Source organism: Oncorhynchus mykiss, chromosome 10, assembly GCF_013265735.2.
Source record: "Oncorhynchus mykiss isolate Arlee chromosome 10, USDA_OmykA_1.1, whole genome shotgun sequence".
NCBI classification, from domain to species: Eukaryota; Metazoa; Chordata; class Actinopteri; order Salmoniformes; family Salmonidae; genus Oncorhynchus; species Oncorhynchus mykiss.
Genome location: NC_048574.1, coordinates 75,865,343 through 75,886,666, shown reverse-complemented (window position 1 = coordinate 75,886,666; position 21,324 = coordinate 75,865,343). Strand labels below are relative to the sequence as shown.

The window sequence follows — 21,324 nt, the reverse complement described above, 5'->3', positions numbered from 1 at the left end:
CAACATTGAAACGTCTCACCAACGTTTAAAATGTCTTAAGATCCCAGAAAAAACATCAGTGCTATAGGATCAGTTCATCTTCCTGTTTAATGGTCATTGGCCTCTCATTGGGCTCTCTCTCTCTCTCTCTCTCTCTCTCTCTCTCCGTCTCTCTCTCTCTCTCTCTCTGTCTCTCTCTCTTCGTCTCTCTCTCTCTCTCCGTCTCTCGCTCTCTCCATCTCTCGCTCTCTCTCCATCTCTCTCTCTCTCTCCGTCTCTCTCTCTGTCTCTCTTTTTCTCTCCATCTCTCTCTCTCTCCCCGTCTCTCTCTCTCCATCTCTCTCTCTCCATCTCTCTCTCTCTCTCCGTCTCTCTCTAGGTCTGCCTGGCGTCCTGTAGTAGTTTATTAATCTCGGTGACCAACTCACTAGCGTCCATCATGTCATCGTGTCTGTCACTGCGTTGCTTCCTCCCCATCCCTAGCATCTCCAGCTCATCCTCCTCATAGTTTTCTGGGATCTCCTCCATGGCAGGCAGCCATCTTAGGTGTGGTGGCTGGTTGGAGGAGGAAGAGGTGGTGGACGAGGCGGCCAAGTTGGTGAGGTTGTTGGTGTTGTGACTTGATGGGCTTTGACCGACAGCTCCGCCTCCGGGGTTCAGATAGTGGGTGTTAGCCGCCCACGCCGCCACGCCCGCCGGGTAGGAGGCGGGGCCTTTGGTGTTGTTGCCGCCCGGTAACAGCACCTTGGCGTGGCCACCTTTTCCACTTCCTCGTTCCGTTGCCGCGGCGGCAACGTTGTTTTCGCTGCACTCGGCGTACGAGTCCAGTGACGGAGGGAGCAGGCGCCGGAAGATTCCGTTCATCTCCGAAAGCAAGGAACCCCCTTCACTGACCCCTTCCTCCTCAGAACTCCCGGGCTCCTTCCCGAAGGTGGAGAAGCTCTTCCTGCGCTCCGAGGAGTCGATGGAAGCCTGGTCGTCATCGAGGAGGTGGGGGGGCTGGTTAGAGGACTCCTCCCCTGGGATAAACATGTTGCTACGGTAGTCAGAGGAGGAGGAGGCCGGGGAGGACAGGGAGAGGGCCAGGGGAGGCATCCAGCACTGGTCAGAATGGCCCAACACACGACACTCCTCAGTGCATAGGCGCATAGCTAGGGAGAGAGAAGGGAGAGGGTTAATGTTGTGTTTGGTACACAGGTTCATAGCTAGGGAGAGAGAAGGGAGAGGGTTAATGTTGTGTTTGGTACACAGGTTCATAGCTAGGGAGAGAGAAGGGAGAGGGTTAATGTTGTGTTTGGTACACAGGTTCCTAGCTAGGGAGAGAGAAGGGAGTGGAGGGAGAGGGTTAACGTTGTGTTTGGTACACAGGTTCATAGCTAGGGAGAGAGAAGGGAGAGGGTTAACGTTGTGTTTGGTACACAGGTTCCTAGCTAGGGAGAGAGAAAGGAGTGGAGGGAGAGGGTTAACGTTGTGTTTGGTACACAGGTTCATAGCTAGGGAGAGAGAAGGGAGAGGGTTAACGTTGTGTTTGGTACACAGGTTCCTAGCTAGGGAGAGAGAAAGGAGTGGAGGGAGAGGGTTAACGTTGTGTTTGGTACGCAGGTTCCTAGCTAGGGAGAGAGAAGGGAGTGGAGGGAGATGGTAAACTTTGTGTTTGGTACGCAGGTTCCTAGCTAGGGAGAGAGAAGAATGAGAAGGGAGACATGAGAGACACAGAGATTGGTGACAAATAACATGTTTGGTTTTACATTGATTAAAGGGTCTCGTGGCTCAGAAGAGGAGAGAGCAGAGAGGGGACACAGTGTCAAGGTGTATGATTGGCATTGATATGCAGTAGCCTACAGAACTGTTGTCTGTCAACACTACTCAGTACATACACTGCTAGGTGGAAAATACAGTCTCAATGTTTTATCTGGTTTGACATTGAGGACACAGTCCCATAGCTACGGGAGAGAGGACACAGTCCCATAGCTATGGAAGAGAGGACACAGTCCCATAGCTATGGGAGAGAGGACACAGTCCCATAGCTACGGGAGAGAGGACACAGTCCCAAAGCTATGGGAGAGAGGACAAAGTCCCAAAGCTATGGGAGAGAGGACAAAGTCCCATAGCTACGGGAGAGAGGACACAGTCCCAAAGCTATGGGAGAGAGGACACAGTCCCATAGCTACGGGAGAGAGGACACAGTCCCATAGCTATGGAAGAGAGGACACAGTCCCATAGCTATGGGAGAGAGGACACAGTCCCATAGCTATGGAAGAGAGGACACAGTCCCAAAGCTATGGGAGAGAGGACAAAGTCCCATAGCTACGGGAGAGAGGACACAGTCCCAAAGCTATGGGAGAGAGGACACAGTCCCATAGCTATGGGAGAGAGGACACAGTCCCATAGCTATGGAAGAGAGGACACAGTCCCACAGCTAAGGAAGAGAGGACACAGTCCCATAGCTATGGAAGAGAGGACACAGTCCCATAGCTATGGGAGAGAGGACACAGTCCCATAGCTATGGAAGAGAGGACACAGTCCCATAGCTACGGGAGAGAGGACACAGTCCCATAGCTATGGAAGAGAGGACACAGTCCCATAGCTATGGGAGAGAGGACACAGTCCCATGGCTATGGAAGAGAGGACACAGTCCCATAGCTATGGAAGAGAGGACACAGTCCCATAGCTACGGGAGAGAGGACACAGTCCCAAAGCTATGGGAGAGAGGACAAAGTCCCATAGCTACGGGAGAGAGGACACAGTCCCACAGCTATGGGAGAGAGGACACAGTCCCATAGCTATGGGAGAGAGGACACAGTCCCATAGCTACGGGAGAGAGGACACAGTCCCATAGCTACGGGAGAGAGGACACAGTCCCAAAGCTATGGGAGAGAGGACAAAGTCCCATAGCTACGGGAGAGAGGACACAGTCCCAAAGCTATGGGAGAGAGGACACAGTCCCATAGCTATGGGAGAGAGGACACAGTCCCATAGCTACGGGAGAGAGGACAAAGTCCCATAGCTATGGGAGAGAGGACACAGTCCCATAGCTACGGGAGAGAGGACACAGTCCCATAGCTACGGGAGAGAGGACACAGTCCCATAGCTACGGGAGAGAGGACACAGTCCCAAAGCTATGGGAGAGAGGACACAGTCCCATAGCTATGGGAGAGAGGACACAGTCCCATAGCTACGGGAGAGAGGACAAAGTCCCATAGCTACGGGAGAGAGGACAAAGTCCAAAAGCTACGGGAGAGAGGAGACCAGGAGCACTGATACAAATGGATAGTTGTTAAACTGATGCCTGTCTAATCACTCTGTTACCTGTCTAACCCTGTACCTCTAAGTCTAGTCCTGTACCTCTCGGTCTAGTGCAGTACCTCTCTGTCTATTCCTGTACCTCTCTGTCTAGTCCTGTACCTCTCTGTCTAGTCCTGTACCTCTCGGTCTAGTGCAGTACCTCTCTGTCTATTCCTGTACCTCTCTGTCTATTCCTGTACCTCTCTGTCTGGTCCTGTACCTCTCTGTCTAGTCCTGTACCTCTCGGTCTAGTGCAGTACCTCTCTGTCTATTCCTGTACCTCTCTGTCTAGTCCTGTACCTCTCTGTCTAGTCCTGTATCTCTCTGTCTAGTCCTGTACCTCTCTGTCTATTCCTGTACCTGTCTGTCTATTCCTGTATCTCTGTCTAGTCCTGTACCTCTCGGTCTAGTGCAGTACCTCTCTGTCTATTCCTGTACCTCTCTGTCTAGTCCTGTACCTCTCTGTCTAGTCCTGTACCTCTCGGTCTAGTGCAGTACCTCTCTGTCTATTCCTGTACCTCTCTGTCTATTCCTGTACCTCTCTGTCTAGTCCTGTACCTCTCTGTCTAGTCCTGTACCTCTCGGTCTAGTGCAGTACCTCTCTGTCTATTCCTGTACCTCTCTGTCTAGTCCTGTACCTCTCTGTCTAGTCCTGTATCTCTCTGTCTAGTCCTGTACCTCTCTGTCTATTCCTGTACCTGTCTGTCTATTCCTGTATCTCTCTGTCTAGTCCTGTACCTCTCGGTCTAGTGCAGTACCTCTCTGTCTATTCCTGTACCTCTCTGTCTATTCCTGTACCTCTCTGTCTAGTCCTGTACCTCTCTGTCTAGTCCTGTACCTCTCTGTCTAGTCCTGTACCTCTCTGTCTAGTCCTGTACCTCTCTGTCTATTCCTGTACCTCTCTGTCTAGTCCTGTACCTCTCTGTCTAGTCCTGTACCTCTCTGTCTAGTCCTGTACCTCTCTGTCTATTCCTGTACCTCTCTGTCTATTCCTGTACCTCTCTGTCTATTCCTGTACCTCTCTGTCTAGCCCTGTACCTCTCTGTCTAGTCCTTTACCTCTCTGTCTAACCCTGTACCTCCCTGTCTAACCCTGTACCTCTCGGTCTAGTCCTGTACCTCTCTGTCTAGTCCTGTACCTCTCTGTCTAACCCTGTACCTCTCGGTCTAGTCATGTCCCTCTCTGTCTAACCCTGGACCTCTCGGTCTAGTCCTGTACCTCATTGTCTAACCCTGTACCTCTCGGTCTAGTCCTGTACCTCTCTGTCTAACCCTGTACCACACTGTTTAACTCTGTACCTCTCGGTCTAACCCTGTACCTCTCTGTCTAGTCCTGTACCTCTCTGTCTAACCCTGTACCTCTCGGTCTAACCCTGTACCTCTCTGTCTAACCCTGTACCTCTCTGTCTAGTCCTGTACCTCTCTGTCTAGTCCTGTATCTCTCTGTCTAACCCTGTACCTCTCGGTCTAGTGCAGTACCTCTCTGTCTAGTCCTGTACCTCTCTGTCTAACCCTGTACCTCTCTGTCTAGTCCTGTACCTCTCTGTCTAACCCTGTACCTCTCTGTCTAACCCTGTACCTCTCTGTCTAACCCTGTACCTCTCTGTCTAACCCTGTACCTTTCTGTCTAACCCTGTACCTCACTGTCTAACCCTGTACCTCTCTGTCTAACCCTGTACCTCTCTGTCTAACCCTGTAGCTCTCTGTCTAACCCTGTACCTCTCTGTCTAACCCTGTACCTCTCTGTCTAACCCTGTACCTCTCTGTCTAGTCCTGTACCTCTCTGTCTAGTCCTGTACCTTTCTGTTTAACCCTGTACCTCTCTGTCTAACCTTGTACCTCGCTGTCTAACCCTGTACCTCTCTGTCTAACCCTGTACCTCTCGGTCTAGTCCTGTACCTCTCTGTCTAGTCCTGTACCTCTCTGTCTAACCCTGTACCTCACTGTCTAACCTTGTACCTCTCTGTCTAACCCTGTACCTCTCTGTCTAACCCTGTACCTCTCTGTCTAACCCTGTACCTCTATGTCTAACCCTGTACCTCCCTGTCAAACCCTGTACCTCTCGGTCTAGTGCAGTACCTCTCTGTCTAACCTTGTACCTCTCTGTCTAACCCTGTACCTCTCTGTCTAGTCCTGTACCTCTCTGTCTAACCCTGTACCTCTCTGTCTAACCCTGTACCTCTCTGTCTAACCCTGTACCTCTATGTCTAACCCTGTACCTCCCTGTCTAACCCTGTACCTCTCTGTCTAACCTTGTACCTCTCTGTCTAACCCTGTACCTCTCGGTCTAGTCCTGTACCTCTCGGTCTAGTGCAGTACCTTTCTGTCTAGTCCTGTACCTCTCTGTCTAGTCCTGTACCTCTCTGTCTAACCCTGTACCTCTGTTGCCTGTCTAACACTTTCCCTCATGTCACTCTCTGTAAACTCTAGACATTTGAACCAACCATTTTTGTGAGAAAGATAGATGTTGTTTTGGTATCAGAAAGGTCAACCGATTTTTACTGGGATGAGTGACAAAGTAAACCAATTAAATCACTCCATTCAATCAGGCTCAAAAACAGTTAATCCCCCCTCTTTCAATCCCTCCCTCCCTAGCTCCATCCTTCTCTGCTCCTTCCCTCCCTCCCTCCATCTCCCCTCCCTCCCTCCCTCCCTCCCTCCCTAGCTCCATCCTTCTCTGCTCCTTCCCTCCCTCCCGCCATCTCATTTCCCTCCCTCACTCCCTCCATCTCCCCTCCCTAGCTCCATGCTTCTCCCCGCCCCCCCCCTCACTCCCACCATCTCCTCTCCTCTCCCTCCCTCACTCCCTCCATCTCCCCTCCCTCCCTCCTTCCCTAGCTCCATCCTTCTCCTCGCCCCCCTCACTCCCACCATCTCCTCTCCTCTCCCTCCCTCACTCACTCCATCCATCTCCCATCCCCCCTCCTTCCCTAGCTCCATCCTTCTCCCTCCCTCCCTCCCTCCCTCCCTCCCTCCCTCCCTCCCTCCCTCCCTCCCTCCCTCCCTCCCTCCCTCCCTCCCTCCCTCCCTCTAGCCTTCTTCCTCTCCTCCTCCATCTCTCCTGCTTCCTTCCCTCTTCCATCTCTCCTTATTGCCTCCCTCCTCCATCTCTCCTTCTTCCCTCCCTCCTCCATCTCTCCTTCTTCCTTCCCTACTTCATCTCTCCATAAAGAGAAGAATAACAGACAGAGGAGAAGAGACAGAAGAGAGAGAAAAGAGAGAAGAGGAGAGACTGTGGCTCTCAGGGGGGAGAACAACATCATTTTAAAAGCAATTACTGTGAATTCTCCTCAGCACAGACATGAAAGGGCCGGCCTGTCACTCAAACAGCCAACACAGACACACGCGTATACACCACACACACACACACACACACACACACACACACACACACACACACACACACACACAAACACACACACACGCACACACACAAACACACACACACACACACAAACACACACACACACATACACACCCACCCACCCGACACAGTGACAGACAGAGAGAGTCACAGTGTAAATCGGGGAGGCGTTTACCGACACGACTCTATCTGAGGGCCAGATATCAGGAGGGTGGTAATGGAGGAACGAGTCTGCCTGATAAAACCCCTGGAAATTAAAGGCTGTGGGGAAGAATACAGCTGAAGCACAGTTGTGCTACTGGATGAATGGGCTGTTATATAATAGTGCATGTGTCCCAAATCGCACCCTGTTCCCTATATAGCGCACCGCGTTTGAGTACACTACATGGGGAGAGTAGTGCACTATTAAGAAAATAGGGTGTTATTTGGGAGTCCAGGCCATACAATGTGGTGTTAAAAATCATCTTTTGACTGTTCAGGTGAGACGTGTATTGTTGAAGCCAGCACGGGGAAGATTGGAAAACGTGGTGAGCAGCTGTCCACGGTGCTGAACTGAATAGATGATTTATTAAAGTGTTGGGGAGAACCTGGTGTGAGCAGCCCAGTGTGATGTGTGTGACGGTGGGCGTCACTGGGTCGTGTTATATCTCTAGTGAAAACGGGACTGTCGTACTGCAGCGGGTGATGTCACCTGGCTTGGTTTTTATATTCTGTGACATCACTGCCCTTCACCCAATGACTTTTACACAAAGAGTATAAAGCTGGTTTATCCTGCCTCTACCAAGATGGCTGTCTCACGTCTCTATGTAACTGACCTGGGCACTATAGTCTATCCTGCCTCTACCAAGATGGCTGTCTCATGTCTCTATGTAACTGACCTGGGCACTATAGTCTATCCTGCCTCTACCAAGATGGCTGTCTCACGTCTCTATGTAACTGACCTGGGCACTATAGTCTATCCTGCCTCTACCAAGATGGCTGTCTCATGTCTCTATGTAACTGACCTGGGCACTATAGTCTATCCTGCCTCTACCAAGATGGCTGTCTCATGTCTCTATGTAACTGACCTGGGTGTAGTCTGTGGTGTATGTCCTGGTGGTAGAGCTCAGAGAAGCACTATAGTCTATCCTGCCTCTACCAAGATGGCTGTCTCATGTCTCTATGTAACTGACCTGGGTGTAGTCTGTGGTGTATGTCCTGGTGGTAGAGCTCAGAGAAGCACTATAGTCTATCCTGCCTCTACCAAGATGGCTGTCTCGTGTCTCTATGTAACTGACCTGGGTGTAGTCTGTGGAGTATGTCCAGGTGGTAGAGCTCAGAGAAGCACTATAGTCTATCCTGCCTCTACCAAGATGGCTGTCTCGTGTCTCTATGTAACTGACCTGGGTGTAGTCTGTGGAGTATGTCCAGGTGGTAGAGCTCAGAGAAGCCATCCCCCAGCAGACGGTCGATGGGGGACTCTCGTCCCATATCATAGTCGCTGTCCCCCGCATCGCTGTCCCCACGACCACTGTCCTTCAAGCTGAACTTGTCCATGTCCTGCAATGCATACCTAGAGAGAGAGAGAGAGAGAGAGAGGGGGATGGGAGAAAGAGAGAGAGAGAGAGGGGGATGGGAGAAAGAGAGAGAGGAAGGAAGGGAGAAAGGAAGAAAGAGAGAGAGAGAGAGAGAGAGGGGGATGGGAGAAAGAGAGAGAGAGGAAGGAAGGAAGGGAGAAAGGAAGAAAGAGAGAGAGAGAGAGAGAGAGGGGGGGGATGGGAGAAAGAGAGAGAGAGGAAGGAAGGGAGAAAGGAAGAAAGAGAGAGAGAGAGAGAGAGAGAGAGAGAGGTGGGGGGGATGGGAGAAAGAGATAGAGAGGAAGGAAGGGAGAAAGGAAGAAAGAGTGAGAGATAGAGAGAGAGAGAGAGAGTTGAAAGTACAATTGAGTCAATGAAAATGTATGTAATTGGTGTTTCTTAGTGGTAGAAGCTGCTGTACCACTGATTAATGCTCACCATAAGGGTAGACAGAACTACAAAACAAACATTTCACAACACTACAGTTGAAACAGACATGTGATCCACAAACTTTTGGATTGAATGATATTGATATGATTCAAACTCAAAACATGATAAACAAAAGAGCCATCTTAGAAAAAGGGCCAAACTAACATAGATCCATACTGTCATTACATATGTTTTTATTGATGCTACCAATGCTACTAATTGTATTGATGCTACTAATGCTACTCATTGTATTGATGCTACTAATGCTACTCATTGTATTGATGCTACTAATGCTACTCATTGTATTGATGCTACTAATGCTACTCATTGTACTGATGCTACTAATGCTACTCATTGTATTGATGCTACTAATGCTACTCATTGTATTGATGCTACTAATGCTACTCATTGTATTGATGCTACTAATGCTACTCATTGTATTGATGCTACTAATGCTACTAATTGTATTGATGCTACTAATGCTACTCATTGTATTGATGCTACTAATGCTTCTAATTGTATTGATGCTACTAATGCTACTAATTGTATTGATGCTACTAATGCTACTCATTGTATTGATGCTACTAATGCTTCTAATTGTATTGATGCTACTAATGCTACTACTTGTATTGATGCTACTAATGCTACTAATTTTATTGATGCTACTAATGCTACTAATTGTATTGATGCTACTAATGCTACTAATTTTATTGATGCTACTAATGCTACTCATTGTATTGATGCTACTAATGCTTCTAATTTTATTGATGCTACTAATGCTACTAATTTTATTGATGCTAATAATGCTTCTAATTGTATTGATGCTACTAATGCTACTCATTGTATTGATGCTACTAATGCTACTAATTTTATTGATGCTACTAATGCTACTAATTGTATTGATGCTACTAATGCTACTAATTTTATTGATGCTACTAATGCTACTCATTGTATTGATGCTACTAATGCTACTCATTGTATTGATGCTACTAATGCTACTAATTTTATTGATGCTACTAATGCTACTCATTGTATTGATGCTACTAATGCTTCTAATTGTATTGATGCTACTAATGCTACTCATTGTATTGATGCTACTAATGCTACTCATTGTATTGATGCTACTAATGCTACTAATTTTATTGATGCTACTAATGCTACTCATTGTATTGATGCTACTAATGCTACTAATTTTATTGATGCTACTAATGCTACTCATTGTATTGATGCTACTAATGCTACTCATTGTATTGATGCTACTAATGCTACTAATTTTATTGATGCTACTAATGCTACTCATTGTATTGATGCTACTAATGCTACTCATTGTATTGATGCTACTAATGCTACTAATTGTATTGATGCTACTAATGCTACTAATTTTATTGATGCTACTAATGCTACTCATTGTATTGATGCTACTAATGCTACTCATTGTATTGATGCTACTAATGCTACTCATTGTATTGATGCTACTAATGAAAAGCACGGTGGACACAAGGGAATTTGACGACTCAAAAGAGCAAAACGTTACAATGTTTTGGGGGGCGGGGGGATGCTTTGTTTACCTGTAGCTTCTGGAGTATTTGTTGCCACGGAAACAGGGTCTAGGCTGGTACTGGCCCTGATGGAGCATGGACAGAAGCTGTGAGACTTGCTATATCCAAAATAAACAAATAAGAACAACAGAAAAAAGGAGGATGAATAACAGAACGGATGGAAACAGACGACAACAATGAGGAACAAAACAAGATGGATGACACACAGTGATTCTGATGGTGGTGACACACTGAGGAGGGTGAGGAGACAAATATGATGATTCCAAAATGGATGACAGAAAGTGGATGAGAGAAATAACAATGGGGTGGTGGGTGGGTGACGGGGATAAATCAATATGGATAGGAGAGAACAACGATCACATAATGGCTTGAGGGTGAAGACACAAAGGTAAACCGGAGCCATGATTACATCTGGAATCAGTTCTACTAGTTTTAAATGGACAGTCATTTCACTATGGATTTACTGACACTCAGGAACTGTTTACCAAGAGGCTAGGATTTATGACGGATTATTCTAGAATGGTTGAGGGGAGTGTAGGTGTGTGTGTGTGTGTGTGGTGTGGTGTGGTGTGTGTGTGTGTGTGTGTGTGTGTGTGTGTGTGTGTGTGTGTGTGTGTGTGTGTGTGTGTGTGTGTGTGTGTGTGTGTGTGTGTGTGTGGGAGAGAGAGAGATGAATTGTGTGTTCTGTAGTATCTCACCTCGACGGGTGGCGTAGCGTGGGCCAACTCCAGGGCGAAGCTCTCCGGGATATGATTGGACGATATTGTCACCAGGCTATTCAGTGACTGGTGGCTGTGGTGGCTCTGCCGGCTTCCCATTGGCGCCCGGTCCATGGGGGGCGTGGCCGAGGGTGAGCGGTGGTGCGCTCTGATTGGTAGAGTCCCATTCACCGTGGGAACAAGTGTGATGTCACCCTTGTGGATCTGCCGCGACGGTTTCTTCGGGTGATGCTGGTGGTTGGTCTCTGCCACCCTGCAGTTGTACGAGTTCCTGCTATCTTTCTTTTCTCTGTTGCAGCGGGCAGCGAACATGACCATGATGACCAGGAGCATAGTGCAGATGGCCCCCAGGGACATGATGATGATGAGGGAGGCGTCGAGCGGCGTCTCCCCCTGGTCCAGCACCTGCACGTGGCCCTCCATGTTCTCATAGAGGCAGATTTTCAGGACGGCCTTGGTGGTCTGTTGCAAGGAACCGTGGTCACTGACCAGGACGGTGAGCTCCGCAAACTCGTGGGGAAACATATCGAGGCTAACGTTGGCGCTGATCTCGCACGTTCTAGGATCCATAGAGAAGAAGCCTTCCTCGTTGCCGGCAGTGATCGAACATGTGAGTTCTGCGTTGACGCCGGTGTCTCGGTCGGTCGCCCTGACGACCGTAACCAGGCTACCGGCCTCGGTGTACTTGGAGACGGGGACGTCGGCCGTGAGGTTCCAGAGCTGCGGAACCACGATGACCGGCGGGTTGTCGTTTTCATCCAGGATTGTCAGGACGACGGTGGCATTGCTCAGCAACGAGGGTTCCCCGGCGTCCTTGGCCTGGACTACGAAGGATATCCGGCTGACGTCCTCGCGGTCGAACGTGCGGAGGGCGTAAACAGCGCCGTTGGACGGGTCTATGGTGACAAAGGTGGAGATAGAGCTCCCGTGAACGGTGTTCTCCACCAGGAAGTAGCTCACCTGGCTGTTGGCGTCCAGGTCGGGGTCGGTTGCCAAAAGCGACGTGAGGTAGGCCCCAGGGGCATTGTTCTCTGATCTGAATACCTCATAACGTCCCTTCTGGAAGCGTGGAGCATTGTCGTTTTCATCCAGCACGTGCACGGTGAAGTGCTTGATGGTCGAGAGGCTGGGTGTGCCGAGGTCCTCGGCGATGACCGTCAAGCTGAACTCTGACCTCTTCTCCCGATCCAGCGAGACGTTAGTGAGGATCATGTAGTTGTTCTCGTACGTCTTCTGTAGTTTAAAACTCCCCTGGCCATGGAGTTTACACACAACCTCTCCGTTCAGACCAGAATCTAGGTCCTCCACTCTTACTAAGGCCACAAAGGAATCCAATGGAGCGGCCTCGGAGATATAGGCCGCGTCCTCCTTGCCTCTGTCCCCTTGGGACATCAGATTGATGCTGATGTCTGGTTTGTTGTCGTTTACGTCCACTACCTTGATGAAGATCTTGCAGTGTGCTGGCATGGAGTTGGGGCCCATATCCTGGGCTTGGACATCGATGTCATATGATGTCGCGCTTTCAAAGTCCACGCGCTTCATGAGCGTCAGGTGGCCATTATCCGAGTTGATCTTGAACGTTTCCACGATTTTCGGGGACACGTGACTGCTAAAGGAGTAGACGATTTTGGCGTTGGTTCCGTCATCTGCATCAGTCGCATTCAGGTCAATAAGAAGAGATCCAACAGGTGAATTCTCCAATAGATGAATCACATATGAAGACTGTTCGAAAATAGGACTGTTGTCGTTTGAATCTGCCACGCTAATTCTGAGGAGAGTAGAACCGGATTTAGGGGGAACGCCCTTATCGGAGGCCGTCAGCTGAAGTTCATAACCTGGCTGCATCTCCCTGTCGAGCTCCCTTAGCACCACCAACTCCGAGTACTTAGCCCCGTCCGTTCTGCTCTGAATGTCAATCTTGAAGTAGTTGTTGGGCTCGAGGGAGTAAGTATCGAGGGAGTTCTCCCCGACGTCGGGGTCACTCGCGCTGTCCAGGGGAATGCGCGCACCAACTGCCGCGCTCTCGGAGATCTCGATGGGGATTACGGCGCGGGCGAACTGGGGCGCGTTATCATTAATGTCCAACACTTGCACCTCGACGTGGAAGAGCTGCAAGTGTTCTGTTGGAAGAGTCAGAACGTCGAATTCAATGGAACAGTTGAGGTTCTTCTCGCAGAGCTTCTCTCGGTCTATTTTGGAACGGATGCTGATCTCTCCGTCCTGCTCGCGCACGGATAGGAAAGACGTGCTCCCTCTCTGCATGGCTCGGAAGCGCAAAGACACAGAACTTGGGAGTTTGACCAAAACATCAGCCACGTCTTCTTTAAGCCGTGCAATAACAGTCCCCACCTTCTGTTCCTCGTAAACTTGATATTTTAATGTTTTACCTTTGACGTGTTGCGTGGCCAGTGCCATAACGGCGAGAAGGATCCATATTCGGATATAAAATACGCAGATTATTTTTCCAGGTTCCATCTTTAAAGTAATCCCTTTGGGTGATTCTGAAAGTAGTTCCAAAATAGCTCCTTTGCGCAGCCAGTACTGATTCCGTTATTATAGCCTAATGAACTTAACGAATCCACTGCGCCCCGACGACAGTCATTAGGCTAATCGCAGCGCATTCTCCAAAATCTAGATATTCCCATTTAAACACGTTTGAGCATTAAAAAAGCAGGTTGCGTTCCGCAGTCATTTCTACTAGAAAACACAACGTCCAAACTGAGAGTGAGTTATCCCTTCCACGCATACAAATCTGTTGCGCGAGTCTCAGAGTAGACTCATATAGAGCACCGCTTAAATGTGTGCTTCTCTCTATGTGCGGTGCCGTGCTCTCTCTCTCTCGCTCTCTCTTCGTCTGATGGCTCCCCCAAAATAGCCCGCCTCAATCTAACCAGCCCTACAACGGAACAGCGGCCCCTTTCTCTTCTCCCCAGCAAGACAAAATGCTTCCTAAATAAAATGCTAACCCGGTGACCACTCAAAACAGAGGCGAGGAGAGAGGGGGGAGAAAGAGGGAGGGGAGGAGAGATCGAGACGGGGCAAACTCCACCCTCTCGGGTTCTTCATCCACTTTCTTTCTTCACTTTCACCCCTGAGAAGAGGAGAAAGAGAGAGAGAGAGAGAGAGAGAGAGGAGAGCATGCCTCAACAATAGGGAAGGGTAAATAACTCAAGAGGAACTTTCATTGGTCACGTTTGCCCGGTTATATTTTTTGGTAGTCGCCGTTAGAAGACGCCAGGTTTCTTTATGAGTGTAGTAGTCTCTCGTTTTGGGTCTATTGCAGCAGACAGACTGGAGACATGGCTGGGATAATGTAGGATATACAGTATTCCTCCTAAAGTATTGTTTAGGATTGTGTTAGATACAGAGAGACTGGAGACAGGGATAGGCTATAAATGTGGAGGCTACATTCTTATTTATATCGCTTCGAATTATGTGCGTTGGCCTAACTAGCAAATGGAGAATTATCTTCACCAGTCTCACCAATTAGTTATTATAGCAACTGGCATATAGGCTATACCCAAATTAGACACACACACACACAGAGAGAGAGGAGGAGAGAGAGAGAGAGAGACTGCTAGCTTGCGTGGACACTGCATACATTAATTTCCTCCCTGGTCGTTTTATTCAGTGTCAGTTGAGTCTCCTTCCCTCCTCCTCTCTCTCCCTCTCTTGGATGTTTTTGAGCAAAGTGTTCACATGCGCCTCTTCTAATCTGTGGCGGGTTGTGGTAGAGAGTAAGCCGGCTAAATCAGTGTGGAGAATTGTGGTGAAAAGGAGCCGGGTACTAATGAATGGGTTTAGGACTTGGTCACGCTGCGGTACATCTCTGTCCCCGTGCATAATACTGTTTAACATTCTTCAACTTCACAGACACACACACAGACACACACACAGACACACACACACACACAGTATCCCATTCTCTGTCAGTCATCAAACATGTACATCCATGCATGCAAAATATTTAAAAAACAAGACGAACATGCGCAACTGGGACTGCGCAAACCCACGACCATCTGGCACGGTCTGGCTGACACCCCAACCCCAGTCATTGCACCCGACCAAACACGCCTCTAAGGCGCTGCGTACTCAATGGCAGCCTACATAGTGCACTACTTTTACCCAGAGCCATGTGGCAGCGGTTAAAAGTAGTGCACTATAAAGGGAGTAGGTGCTATTCAGGACACGGTCCCAACTCACTCCCCTCCATCCATGCATTCAGATAACCGAGTGAAATTAGCCTGTCACCGTATGACTCCGAGACAGACAACAACAATTGGCCTTTTAAAAAAAAGGTTTTATGCGTTTTAATCTTTAAGCGGGGGCTAAGCTAATTATTTAGGCTAACCGTGCACATCATGTTTGGGAACGTATCCAACATTTTTTAGCCTATATTGTAAGATTACGCAAGCATATGTTGACGTGGCCGTTTTAAATCTCTGCATCTCTTTCACGCAGTCATCTCAACGCACAAAAAAATACAAACGGGCACTTATCCAAACTCGTCTGTTTAACAGTAGAGACCTACAAGCTCTCACGTTTTCACGTCAGAATTCAACTTCCATCCATGTTTCTGAAACATCAGCATCTCGAAGTTGTTCCTAAAACATGGGATCATCTGTGGATTTGCCCGTGTTAACCATGTATGGAATATCTCACCTACTGTCATCCTATCTCCCCACACATGTCGCCCATACAGAATGGAGTCTGATGATTGGGTAAACAGTGATGCAACTTTATGCATGGCCTACGTGGTTCCATGTAAGACAAGAGTCCACCAGGCGGACAAGAATGAAACGTATGTCCCGCTTCCTCCCAATTATTGTCAACGTGATATATGGCGGATAAACATTCACTGACAGTCATGAATATCAACGTTTTAGTAGGTCAGTTGGTTTAAGTTGGGTGGACGTTCTATTTGATTCCAACGCATCTGCAAACCTTCTATAGTGTTCCGTGAATTTGCATAAGGAGTTATCGGATTCCCAAAACGTGCACTGACATCGACAGAAGGTGCACATTTTACCCCCTCTCAATCTTAAATAGGCGCAAAAACGTTTCTCTTAATCGTAATTATTCTATTCATAGCTCTGATTGTGTTTGCAAAACGTTCCCTTTGAATAGCTTATTCTCTCTTCCATTGCACATTTTGCCGACCAAGTCTCTGTCTCGTAGACTATTTAACCAGTGCTGATACCGGACCGGTGCTTTCCACAGAGCCCGAGCGCCCACAAAGACGGTAATGCAATTATACCTCGCGCGCCAGGGTGCTAATCACATTTTCGGGAACAAAAGAAGCGAAAGTCCTCCCGAGTTCATGGAAAGAGGAGAATAAAAAAAGAAAAGAAAATGAAGAAAGAGAGAGGGAATGTTTTAAACTCCGGGTGAGAAATAAAACAATAGCTGTAGCCATGAAGAAACGGGTTGCAGGCTATAATTCATGCTACAGCTGAAGTGGGTTTAATACGTTTAGGCGCGCTACCTCATCAAAATAATCACATCTCTTTTTTTTATCATTTAAGTAGCGAATTAAGTATTAATGGAAAAATAGAAGCAATGTAGTAACGAAAAGTTAAGAAAGTGATTCCTACAATGTATGTGAAGTCAGATGTTTTCTGGTGTGGCAAATGTGTTTTTATAATCAGTCAGACAATAGACTAATCTAGAAGGGAAAGGCCCGTCGAGGGTGTAGAACGCATAACCAATGGTATAGAAGGACAATCAATGGTAGTCAATGAACCGATGAAGTGACAATCCGGTGACTATTTCTCATGTAATCATGGGGAGTCCAACAAAAGACCTATGGTGTAGTTATCTCGTAGCCATAAAGTCGTAGGGCGAATTCAACTCCTGTCATTGATATTCATCCCTATTCTCTCCCGTAGTCCCGCTCCCCTTTGGGACAATGGGAGCAGCAGGTGGAGCGTTTTCCATAGCAACGGCGTTCGGATCGAATCTGTCGGTCTGGTCTCTCTGTGTTCTAGAACGGTAGAGACAAACGGAATGCGCCACCAGTAGACTACGTCGTGCCAGCCAATACGGCTGCTGTTGGGTTGTAAAGGCACGCGAGCATCTGTCGGCTCGTCTGTCCGCATTGTCATTCATTCAATTAGCGGCCAGCGCAGATTCCAGAAGGGGTGTCTGTCTTTCTCTCTCCGGGTGTGTGTGCGTGCGTGTGTGTGCGTGCACCCCCGACTTCATTCAGAGGTGCTGATCCGAAGACCCCTGCCTGGTTGACCCCACCCCCATCCAAACAATGCCAAATTGTTATTCATCCGTGACCCCCAACACTTTCTCTCTATCCATCCCCACTCCCTTTCTTTCATCGACCATTTTATAGGAGTTTATAGCCTTATGACTCGTTGGCCACGAATGTGTCTGTCTATCTACCCGGATATAATAGTCCGTTGGCATGTATTCGTGTATGGCGCCGACGGTGCCATGTGGTTGTGTTGCGCGCACACAGGCAGGCTTTTCGGGGCAGCATACTGTCAGTCGGGAGACACATTTATTGCACCTCAGATTGACTTGAAAAGGCCTCTTCTGCTCTTGGTGATGAGGGACAAGTACTGTATGGCAGTGGTGTTTCCAGACACTTAAAACACATGACGTTGATTAGGTTGGTATTGCCGCTTACACACACACACACACACACACACACACACACACACACACACACACACACACACACACACAGTACCACACATTTAGGCTGGTATTGCTACCACACAATTAGAGTTAAATTACCCCTTACCCTTTTATACACTAGGCTACTATACTCGCCCAATACTACAGCCCCCCTCTAATGGTTGTCTTCCTCTTCCTACACTGCAGCTATGTGATTATATTAGATAGACATCATGTGAGATTCATTCTTAATCTAGTTTGGGCATAATGAGATTTTACTTGCAGTAATGTTGTTATCATCCCCATTCTTAAATGGTTATAAATGTGTGTCCAACTATGATGTTCTTATTTGAGCATCTGTATCAAGTGTCGTACATTAGTCTGGTCTGTCAGTTTGAATTTCTAGTTCATCATGAATTTTCCCCCTATCCTCATCCATTGCAACTCCTATTCTATTCTATTATGTCCTATTCTATTCTGTCCTATTCTATTCTGTCCTATTCTATTCTGTCCTATTCTATTCTGTCCTATTCTATTCTGTCCTATGTCCCATTCCATTCTATTCTATTTTGTCATATTCTATTATATTCTATTCAATTATATTCTGTCCTGTTCTATTTCATTCTATTCTGTCCTATTCCATTCTACTCTATTCTGTCCTATTCTATTCTATTCTATTCTATTCTATCCCATTCCATTCTTTTCTATTATATTATATTCTGTCATATTCTATTCTATTCTATTCTGTCCTATTCTATTCGATTCTATTCTGTCCTGTTCTATTTTATTATATTCTGTCATATTCTATTCTACTATATTCTGTCCTACTTTATTCTGTCCTGTTCTATTCTATTCTGTCCTATTAAATTATATTCTGTCCTATTCCATTCTATTCTACTCTATTCTGTCCTATTCCATTCTATTCTACTCTATTCTGTCCTATTCTTTTTTATTCTCTCCTATTCCATTCTACTCTAATCTATTCTGTCCTATTCTACTCTATTCTATTCTGTCCTATTCCATTCTATTCTGTCCTATTCCATTCTACTCTATTCTATCTGTCCTATTCTATTCTACTCTATTCTGTCCTATTCTTTTTTATTCTCTCCTATTCCATTCTACTCTATTCTATTCTGTCCTATTCTATTCTACTCTATTCTGTCCTATTCCATTATATTCTGTCGTATTCCATTCTACTCTATTCTATTCTGTCCTATTCTATTCTATTCTATTCTATTCTGTCCTATTCTTTTTTATTCTCTCCTATTCTTTTGATTTCTGTCCTATTCTATTATATTATATTCTAGTATGTCCTATTATATTATATGATATTTTATTCGATTCTATCCTGTCCTATTCTATTCTGTCCTATTCTATTCTGTCCTATTCTGTCTTATTATATCCTATTATATTATATTCCTATTCTAGTCTAGTCATGATGTCTATGGGATTCAGTCAGTCAGCTGTAGTGATAGTCATGATGTCTATGGGATTCAGTCAGTCAGCTGTAGTGGTAGTCAGTAGGTCTATGGGATTCAGTCAGTCAGCTGTAGTGGCAGTCATGAGGTCTATGGGATTCAGTCAGTCAGCTGTAGTGGTAGTCAGGAGGTCTGTGGGATTCAGTCAGTCAGCTGTAGTGGCAGTCATGAGGTCTATGGTTTATTGGTTTCTTTGTTAAGCTATGTCGTCATGTTAGTGTGTGTGTGTGTGTGTGTGTGTGTGTGTGTGTGTGTGTGTGTGTGTGTGTGTGTGTGTGTGTGTGTGTGTGTGTGTGTGTGTGTGTGTGTGTGTGTGTGTGTGTGTGTGTGTGTGAGAGAGACAGAGCAAGTATTCTGTCATCTCTCTCTCTGGCCTTGTTTCTACGTATGATTCACATTGGTTTGGCCATCTCCTGATGATTCAACCACACACACACACACACACACACACACACACACACACACACACACACACACACACACACACACTGAATGGCCCAGACAGTGAGTGTTGCTGAGGTGAGATATAACCCTTCACCTCCCCTCGAGTCGTGACAGAATAAACCATGCAGGCATCTGAGGGAAGCACAGACACAACATACACACACACACGCATAAAACACACACACACACACACACACACACACACACACACACACACACACACACACACACACACACACACACACACACACACACACACACACCATTCAGGACCCACCATTCACAGGGTTGTCTCACTGGGACATCGTCTGGGTAAGAATTACTAACACTGTCCTTGTTGGTCCTTAAAAGGTAAAACCATTACAAGGAGAGACATGTTCAATAGTTAGTTAGTCACATGTAATGTACTACTACTACTACTAATACATATACCAAATTATAGATTTTGAGACTGAATGGCTAATGAATTGAATCTATAGGATTTAGTATAACGTGCAATCAAACATTCAAAGAAGCACATACAGTACCAGCCAAAAGTTAGGACACACCTACTCATTCAAGGGCAAAGGCTAATTTGAAGAATCTCAAATATACAACATATTTTGATTTGTCTAACACTTTTTTTTGGTTACTACATGATTCCATGTCTGTTATTTCATCGTTTTGACATCTTCAGTATTATTCTATTTAGAATATAGTCAAAATAAAGAAAACCCTGTAATGAGGAGGTGTGTCCAACCTTTTGACTGCTACTGTGGCTTTCTGAAACCAATCAAAAAAACCTGGTTTCGATTCACCAACAGCACAAACATGTCTTCATCAGGATATGATTAAAATGTGGAACACCCCAGACACAGACAGAGACACCCAAAGACATTTAGAAGTCACCTTGCCATGAAAGGAGAACACATAATGTAGTTAGTTAACTGTTTATTAGATGGAGGATGAAATGCAATTGGATGTTAGACACATTCCAACAATGACTGGCATGTTGTTGATTTGTGAGGGACTCACTCACTCCCCCATCGTCCCCGACGAAGTCTGGTGATTGACAGCTAATTTGTCTGAGGCAGATTAGAATGCAGCCGAGGACAATATTCTGAAATGGAACCCAATCCCGAGGAATGTTCTATCTGAGAATTCTAATTCCGTTGCGTTCCATTATGCTCTACTGGCTAAACAGAGGCCCTAACGGATGTTGCTGGAGGTGGAAGAGGTTGATTGGTGGAAATTCTCAAGTCATTATAAAAAGACAATAGTTAGATAAAGTAGTATGAGTTATGACACTTTAATGGAAATATCTAGCGTAATGTGAGCTAAACATATATAAACATATCTACAAGTCAATATTTATATATTTTTATTTTATATTTAACCTTTATTTAACAACAAATGATTATTTACAATGACTGCCTGACGGCCTGAACTGTTGTTCTCTGTCTGAACCCCGTGATTCAATTCAACTGTTGTTCTCTCTGTCTGAACCCCGTGATTCAATTCAACTGTTGTTCTCTCTCTGTCTGAACCCCGTGATTCAATTCAACTGTTGTTCTCTCTGTCTGAACCCCTTGATTCAATTCAACTGTTGTTCTCTCTGTCTGAACCCCGTGATTCAATTCAACTGTTGTTCTCTCTGTCTGAACCCCTTGATTCAATTCAACTGTTGTTCTCTCTGTCTGAACCCCTTGATTCAATTCAACTGTTGTTCTCTCTGTCTGAACCCCGTGATTCAATTCAACTGTTGTTCTCTCTGTCTGAACCCCGTGATTCAATTCAACTGTTGTTCTCTCTCTGTCTGAACCCCGTGATTCAATTCAACTGTTGTTCTCTCTGTCTGAACCCCGTGATTCAATTCAACTGTTGTTCTCTCTGTCTGAACCCC

The 21,324-nt window shown here is 46.5% G+C and overlaps 1 protein-coding gene across 2 annotated transcripts; it reads right to left on the bottom strand.

Annotated features, from left to right (window-relative positions):
- Positions 1-230: 230 nt before the first annotated feature.
- Positions 231-13,876, bottom strand: LOC110534598 (protocadherin-18). 2 transcript variants are annotated; one of them, XM_036933996.1, is made up of 4 exons: positions 10,870-13,876; positions 10,181-10,269; positions 8,010-8,179; positions 231-1,130 (listed from the first exon to the last, which is right to left on the bottom strand). In XM_036933996.1, exons 1-4 carry the CDS (start codon positions 13,363-13,365, stop codon positions 355-357), a joined length of 3,531 nt encoding a protein of 1,176 aa, XP_036789891.1. In that variant the 5' UTR covers positions 13,366-13,876; the 3' UTR covers positions 231-354. The 2 variants fall into 2 exon arrangements, with proteins under 2 accessions (XP_036789891.1, XP_036789892.1); XM_036933997.1 differs by having other exon boundaries at positions 10,181-10,236.
- Positions 13,877-21,324: the final 7,448 nt, after the last annotated feature.